General features: G+C 46.0%; 3 protein-coding genes across 3 annotated transcripts; 2 read left to right on the top strand and 1 right to left on the bottom strand.

Annotated features, from left to right (window-relative positions):
* Positions 1-582: 582 nt before the first annotated feature.
* LOC138365687 (coagulation factor V-like) lies at positions 583-4,678 on the bottom strand. Its single transcript, XM_069326179.1, has 2 exons — positions 4,185-4,678; positions 583-886 (listed from the first exon to the last, which is right to left on the bottom strand). Exons 1-2 carry the CDS (start codon positions 4,676-4,678, stop codon positions 583-585), a joined length of 798 nt encoding a protein of 265 aa, XP_069182280.1.
* Positions 4,679-6,139: 1,461 nt separating this feature from the next.
* Positions 6,140-6,514, top strand: LOC138365686 (uncharacterized). Its single transcript, XM_069326178.1, has one exon. It carries the CDS (start codon positions 6,140-6,142, stop codon positions 6,512-6,514), a length of 375 nt encoding a protein of 124 aa, XP_069182279.1.
* A 75-nt stretch (positions 6,515-6,589) lies between these two features.
* Positions 6,590-7,647, top strand: LOC138365685 (PAX-interacting protein 1-like). The gene is made up of 2 exons (XM_069326176.1): positions 6,590-7,216; positions 7,519-7,647. Exons 1-2 carry the CDS (start codon positions 6,590-6,592, stop codon positions 7,645-7,647), a joined length of 756 nt encoding a protein of 251 aa, XP_069182277.1.
* Positions 7,648-8,069: the final 422 nt, after the last annotated feature.

Genomic DNA, 8,069 nt, shown 5'->3' with positions numbered 1-8,069 from the left:
TTCACTGTTGACACTATTTAGTGTGTGGAGGTTGGGGTCAGAATAGATGAAGGTAGCATCGTCACCAAACAGCATAGGTTTAAGAATATTAGAAACATTTGGCAAATCAATGATGTATATAAGAAATAGGAGAGGTCTCAAGATGCTGCCCTGAGACACTCCTACGATTAATGGTAGAGTGGGGGAGGTTATGTTATTGATGGCTACATATTGGTGTCTGTCACTGAGATAGGAACGAATATAGTCCAGAGCAAGGCCTCGGATACCATAGTGGTGAAGTTTAAGTAAGAGGTAGTTATGGTTTACAGTATCGGTTTACAGTATCAAAGGCCTTTCTCAGGTCAATGAAGAGGCCAATTGGGAACTCAATTTTATCACGGGCTGTGTAGATAATATTAAACAGACTAATAAACCATCATTGGTTTTATATCATGGTAGCACAAGAGGAGGACAGATGACACTATCAGACCTCAGTGGGAGTTGTTTAGCATGACAGGTTTGGATGCCTGCTGTAATGTATACACATGCCATGCTGGTGACAGACCTTGAGGCACTTAATAATAGTCTATACCAACCCAAGTGCTAGACGGGCACGAAGTGAAGGTAGAGGAGCGAGTACGGATGAGCAGGGCTTAGCGGGCGTGAGTCAGGCGGCGGCAATGGGCGTGTCAGCAGGACGGGGCGTGGCGGGCGTGTCAGCAGGACGGGGCGTGGTGGGCGTGAGTCAGGCGGCGGCAGGGGGCGTGTCAGCAGGACGGAGCGTGAGTCAGGCGGCGGCAGGGGGCGTGTCAGCTTGACGGGGCGTGGTGGGCGTGAGTCAGGCGGCGATAATGGGCGTGTCAGCGGGACGGGACGCATGACCCCGGGGCGGCTCACACTCTCCTCACTGTTCAACACATGTTAGTCAACATTAACAACTCGCTAACAACTCTACAACAATCAATACTGCACACACCGTAATGTAAACCTTTTTTTTTTCAAACTGCGGGTCCTGACCCAGTAGTGGGTTGCATAATAAATAAAACAGGGCGCGACAAACGGAACACATCCACAAAAATTGGGACCCACCCTGAGTTAAGTGTTAAGGGGCCTGACACCTGAGGGTTAAGGGGACTGACGGCTGAGTGGACAGCGCTCGGGATTCATACTCCTAAGGTTCTGGGGTTCAAGCCCCGGCGGATGCGGAAACAAATGGGCAGAGTTTCTATCACCCGATGCACCTCTTCACCTAGCAGTTGTTACTACCCTGGGTTCTTAATTGAAAACCAGAGGTCAAATTGAGTTCCAAATAATCTTGTGAAAAGGATAATTAATTAACAATAACGTTTATATTCAAGGCTTCTCATACCTGATGCATATTTGTCTCAGTCTTCCTTGCCAGACGTAAGATGAACCTTGTTACTCACAGATTATTCAGACTCTGGGCTTGTTGACTATTAAATATAATATTGAACTAGTTACCAGCTATTCTTAGAACTGTTAAAGTAACTAGTAATGAATGTCGGTGAAGACTTGTAATGTTTATGGCTATACGATCAGCTAGGTATCTTCCCGGCAGCAGCTTGAGAGAGCTCGGTGGCTGGGCTCTCCCTAGTCCTTCTCTGTGGCGGCTTGGTGGTGTATACATCTTCCCTTGTGGGCTCCGTTCTCCTCCTTTCCCTTACATTATTCTACATATATTATCTAAGATAAGTAATAATACTGTGTTACCGTGTTCTGGCAAAGGGTGTAGTTAAGTTCTTGTGTAGCCTAAGCTAGTGTTTATATCCCAAAGATTACTCTAGGGTGTTTTAGTGACACCACGTGTGCTCAAGTTTTACCAGGCTACCTAGAGCCTTTACTAGTGTCCTTCTCCAAGTAGTCTTTACCCAAGTTGCAATTGTAAACCTTGCATCCTGCCTATGTGGACCAAGGTGTTTAACGTAAGGTAGAGTGGTAAAGAGATTTATTGTATTAATGTATATGGGTGTTATTCGAGGGTTTAATAAATAAGTTAGATTTTGAGAAGTATCAATTCATCCTGTTGAAGTGGTGTAGATGATTAGCCACTAGACTGCAGACCTGTAATTTAGAACATAGAATCATTACTAGGAACCTAGTTCCTAGGGGGCTGGGCCTATCTATCCCACTATTTTAGATACATCTTGACTCTAGCTATTGGCCCTTCTCAGTACAACCACATACTCCCATAACAGCAGCAAATATAGGTACCTGGGAGTTAGACAGCTGCTACAGGCTACTTCCTGGGGATATGTAACAAAAAGGAGGCCTGGTTTAGGACCGGGCCGCGAGGACGCTAAGCCCCAAAATCACCTCAAGATAGGCATACAATAAATAAAAGTTTGAAAAACACTAGTGTAGACAACATTACAAACTGGAGACGGATAGTGTAATGATAATTTTTTTTTTACTGAAATTAAAATATAAACCTCCAATACATTATTTGTTGATTTTACAGTTATGGTTGTTACGACCCTGAATTCTTAAATGGCACCTTAATTGGCACTGCCAAAAATCAATGTTCTTAATGGCTCTGTTTACATACTAACAGGGACCATTCACTTTAAGTATTTGTAGTGATAGGTCCTGACTGTTTGGGATTATGTGTGGGGTTTTGATTAAATAAATTATAGAATATTAATTGATAGGTTGGGTTATGTAGGAGGGAGTTTTTCTAAGTATTATACTTACGTTTAACAAGTCCTTAAGTGCTCAACTTGGATGATGGTTCCACTTCCCTGCCAGATGTAGGAATAACCTTGTTGCTCACAGAGCTGGTATACTCTGTATTAATTGAATATTAGTATAATGTAAAGCTAGATGTTAGTTATACTTAGAATTGATTAGTATCAAGTAAGTGTTTGTAGGGAAGATTTTTGTATGTTACGGTACGATCAGTTCTATGTTCAGGCAGCGGCCACAGGGAGGGTGAAGTTTTCTGGTTTAGGTCTCGGCGCTGGCTGGTTGTGGTAGCGGAGTGGCGGTTTTTATCCTTTCCCTTCCTTCCTCCCTCCTCCTCTCTCCTTATCTTTTCAATACCAAGTTAAGTACCATTGTTTAGTATTACCGTGCCATATTGTGTTCTCAGGGCATTCGTTTATGTCCTCTAAGCTAGTGTTTTAAGCTCGAAGCCATACTTTGGGTGGCTTAGGGTCACCTCGTGTGTGTTTTAAGTGCTCTGTGAAAGCCGTGACCTGGACATATTCCATCTACAGAATATGGTCCAAGACCACAATAAGGGGCAGACCACCTTAGTCCCAGGATCACCATATACTGGGTGCATAAGGGCCAATATAGTCTTGTTTAAGCGAACCACAGCCAGGATAGCTGGCAGCCAACTATCTAAGCAGAGTCGTCATCTGAAGTACCACTTCTCCGAATGGTTTCTCACAAGAGGGTGGATGACCTGGCCGGAGCCCACGAGTAGGTATGGCGGCGGCCGGAGGGACCCCCATGCACACACATGAACACCCTTCCGCTCCGGGACCTTGCTAGGAGCTTCCGCTTTGAATAGTTTTATCCTTGTATGCTGCTGTCAAGTCACCAAACTTGCCGCTTAGGCACCTTGTTGTTTTGCCTTCAGCTTTAGTTCTATTTTAATGATATACTGTGCACCTCTTCCTTTGTGTGCTGTGTCTCACATAAGAAAAAACAAAATACAAAAGAATTTTCAATTTTGTATGTTATTATCATCTTAACTCTTGTGGGTTGTGATGAGATCTGCCATTTATGTGTATTTTAGTTTGTGTTTGATAGGAAATTAGGTATGTTTAGGGGTGCCTTCTCGCCATGCCCTGTGGCTGGGGAGGATTGGTGCCCTGAAGCTACATCAACACCCTATACCCCCCGAAGTGGCAAGGGGAGTTAGGGGACAACAATAAGAGTGGTGTTCTGCCCTTCAGGAAAATAAACCTTAACCCAAGAACTGCTGTTTGTAACCCTCGTCTCCTGCCTACGTGGATTCAGTGAAATAACGTAAGATCGAGATGTTAAGGTATTTAATGTACTTAGGGGGGGGGGGGGGGTATTAGGGTTAATAAATTATATAGAACTGGTATCCCTGGGGGCCGGGCCTTACCTAACCTCACTAATTGGAACTCCGTTACCTAAAGCATTGACTCAAGGAGCAGTTACTAAGCTACACATTTGTAACAGTGGTCATATTTAAATTTGTAAGCACAGACCTGTAGAGGTGACCGAGACGTAGTTTGTGGAGCGGAGGAGCCAGGTCCTGGGTGAGGCCCGGAGGAGTCATGTCCTTGGTGAGGCCCAGAGGAGCCAGGTCCTGGGTGAGGCCCAGAGGAGCCATGTCCTGGGTGAGGCCCAGAGGAGCCAGGTCCTTGGTGAGGCCCGGAGGAGCCAGGTCCTTGGTGAGGCTTAGAGGAGCCAGATCCTGGGTGAGGCCCAGAGGAGCCATGTCCTGGGTGAGGCCCAGAGGAGCCAGGTCCTGGGTGAGGCCCAGAGGAGCCAGGTCCTGGGTGAGGCTCAGAGGAGCCAGGTCCTTGGTGAGGCGCAGAGGAGCCAGGTCCTTGGTGAGGCCCGGAGGAGCCAGGTCCTTGGTGAGGCCCGGAGGAGCCAGGTCCTGGGTGAGGCGCAGAGGCGGCCTGGAGCCTCCAGGAGCCACGAGTCCCAGCTGAGATGTTTCCACCCGCACCTGCCGACACCACAACCTGCTCATCATACACCTGAATAAATATTGGGGGTTCAGCTCATGAGCCCATTATGTGCCTCTGTAACCTTTTCCCCATTACCTCCACAAGATGGGTACAGGGTCCACTACCTCCACAAGATGGGTATGGGGTCCACTACCTCCACAAGATGGGTACAGGGTCCACTACCTCCACAAGATGGGTACAGGGTCCACTGCCTCCACAAGATGGGTACAGGGTCCACTACCTCCACAAGATGGGTATGGGGTCCACTACCTCCACAAGATGGGTACAGGGTCCACTACCTCCACAAGATGGGTACAGGGTCCACTACCTCCACAAGATGGGTACAGGGTCCACTACCTCCACAAGATGGGTACAGGGTCCAGTACCTCCACAAGATGGGTATTGGGTCCACTACCTCCACAAGATGGGTACAGGGTCCACTACCTCCACAAGATGGGTACAGGGTCCAGTACCTCCACAAGATGGGTACAGGGTCCACTACCTCCACAAGATGGGTATTGGGTCCACTACCTCCACAAAATGGGTATGGGGTCCACTACCTCCACAAGATGGGTATGGGGTCCAATACCCTGTACCCGTAAGGCACTAAGGTGCTCGTACACCGGTGTTTCTAGTGGTGCAAGGCCGTGAAGCACCTCTAGCCCTCTAATCGTGAAATGCTGTCAAGAATAGTTGAATCTGGGAGATGTAGGGGAAGTTATACACGAGAGTTGTATAGGAAAAGGGTTTGCTTAATAGCGTAGGGTTCCCGGTAGTACATTTAGGATCATTCTCGATTCACAATCGAGAATTCCGGGTTCGAATCTAGGGCGAGACAGAAATGCTTGGGTGAATTTTGTATCACCTAATGCACCTGTTCACCAACCAGTAAATAGGTACTCAGGAGTCAGCTTGTGTGCGGGTTGCATCCTGGGCGGGGTCAGTAATTCGACCTTGAGAGGGAGGGTGATCGATAAAAAGCATAACGTGTATGAATACACTCTGGCTTCCTGTCCCCCGACACAATTATTATTAATATTAAAGTACACATGTCATTAATCACATTGTTTATGTCATTATATCATTAATTAATCGTTTATGCCAGTACATTATATGTTAATAATCACAATTCCTGTAAAAGATAACACAGTAACATAGGATAACAGTGGGTCACCAAGACTGTAATACGACAACAATGGGTCACCAAGACTGTAATACGACAACAATGGGTCACCAAGACTGTAATATGACAACAATCAGTCACCAAGACTGTAATATGACAACAATCAGTCACCAAGACAGTAATACGACAACAATGGGTCACCAAGACTGTAATACGACAACAATGGGTCACCAAGACTGTAATACGACAACAATGGGTCACCAAGACTGTAACACGACAACAATGGGTCACCAAGACTGTAACACGACAACAATGGGTCACCAAGACTGTAATACGACAACAATGGGTCACCAAGACTGTAATGCGACAACAATGGGTCACCAAGACTGTAACACGACAACAATGGGTCACCAAGACTGTAATACGACAACAATGGGTCACCAAGACTGTAATGCGACAACAATGGGTCACCAAGACTGTAATGCGACAACAATGGGTCACCAAGACTGTAATACGACAACAATGGGTCACCAAGACTGTAATGCGACAACAATGGGTCACCAAGACTGTAATGCGACAACAATGGGTCACCAAGACTGTAATACGACAACAATGGGTCACCAAGACTGTAATGCGACAACAATGGGTCACCAAGACTGTAACACAACAACAATGGGTCACCAAGACTGTAATACGACAACAATGGGTCACCAAGACTGTAATGCGACAACAATAGGTCACCAAGACTGTAACACGACAACAATGGGTCACCAAGACTGTAATACGACAACAATGGGTCACCAAGACTGTAATGCGACAACAATGGGTCACCAAGACTGTAATGCGACAACAATGGGTCACCAAGACTGTAATACGACAACAATGGGTCACCAAGACTGTAATGCGACAACAATGGGTCACCAAGACTGTAATACGACAACAATGGGTCACCAAGACTGTAATGCGACAACAATGGGTCACCAAGACTGTAATACGACAACAATGGGTCACCAAGACTGTAATGCGACAACAATGGGTCACCAAGACTGTAATACGACAACAATGGGTCACCAAGACTGTAACACGACAACAATGGGTCACCAAGACTGTAATACGACAACAATGGGTCACCAAGACTGTAATGCGACAACAATGGGTCACCAAGACTGTAATGCGACAACAATGGGTCACCAAGACTGTAATACGACAACAATGGGTCACCAAGACTGTAATGCGACAACAATGGGTCACCAAGACTGTAATACGACAACAATGGGTCACCAAGACTGTAACACGACAACAATGGGTCACCAAGACTGTAATGCGACAACAATGGGTCACCAAGACTGTAATACGACAACAATGGGTCACCAAGACTGTAATGCGACAACAATGGGTCACCAAGACTGTAACACGACAACAATGGGTCACCAAGACTGTAATAATCAATGTTATGCATTTAATTATTTTTGTCTATTTGTTGATAGAAGGGTGGGAGGAAATTATCAGAGGAAAAGGGCAAGCCAGGACGACTATATAGCACTGGGAAGGGGTCAGGATAAGGATTTGGGATGGGACGGGGGATAGGAATGGTGCCCAACCACTAGGACGGTCGGGGATTAAACGCCGACCTGCATGAAGTAAGACCGTCGCTTTACCGTACAGTCCAAGTTGATGCAGCTAGTCCACTGTCGACGTACTAATCATGTACAAATTCTACTGGAACATTATCTAACACAGTGCACAGTTACAAACCCATTAAGATTTCAACTTAAATTCAACAGAGCAGAACAAGTTGTAAAACACATATGGCAAAATCTTCCTGAAGCGACCATACGAGTCATAAATACTCATACTCCGCCCAAATAAAACAGAAACAAGCAACACTTAGTGAGCCAGCCAGAGGCTTAGGGCCCGCGCAGGAATATCCCTGCAAAAAAAGGTACAAATTAAATCTGTAACATCAATACTGAGTTACAAAGTCTCAGTTCAATATCATGACCAAACCACACACCAGAAAATGAAGAGACGGCGACGTTTCGGTCCGTCCTGAACCATTATCAAGTCGACTGTGATAATGGACGGACTGAAACGTCGCCGTCTCCCCATCTTCTGGTGTGGGGTTTGGTCAACATATCTTCAGCCACGTTATTGTGACTCATCGTCTGTTCCCTGATAAATAAACACTTAACGCTCAAGCAATATAACACTGAACACAATGGTCACAAACGAGCCTAAATGTGTGATCAGACAACGCAGGTGACTGGACGTTGCCACTCAGTGCTAACGGC

The sequence above is a fragment of the Procambarus clarkii genome, chromosome 17, assembly GCF_040958095.1.
Source record: "Procambarus clarkii isolate CNS0578487 chromosome 17, FALCON_Pclarkii_2.0, whole genome shotgun sequence".
In the NCBI taxonomy this organism is placed as follows: domain Eukaryota; kingdom Metazoa; phylum Arthropoda; class Malacostraca; order Decapoda; family Cambaridae; genus Procambarus; species Procambarus clarkii.
This window is presented reverse-complemented; position numbering and strand designations above follow the sequence as displayed.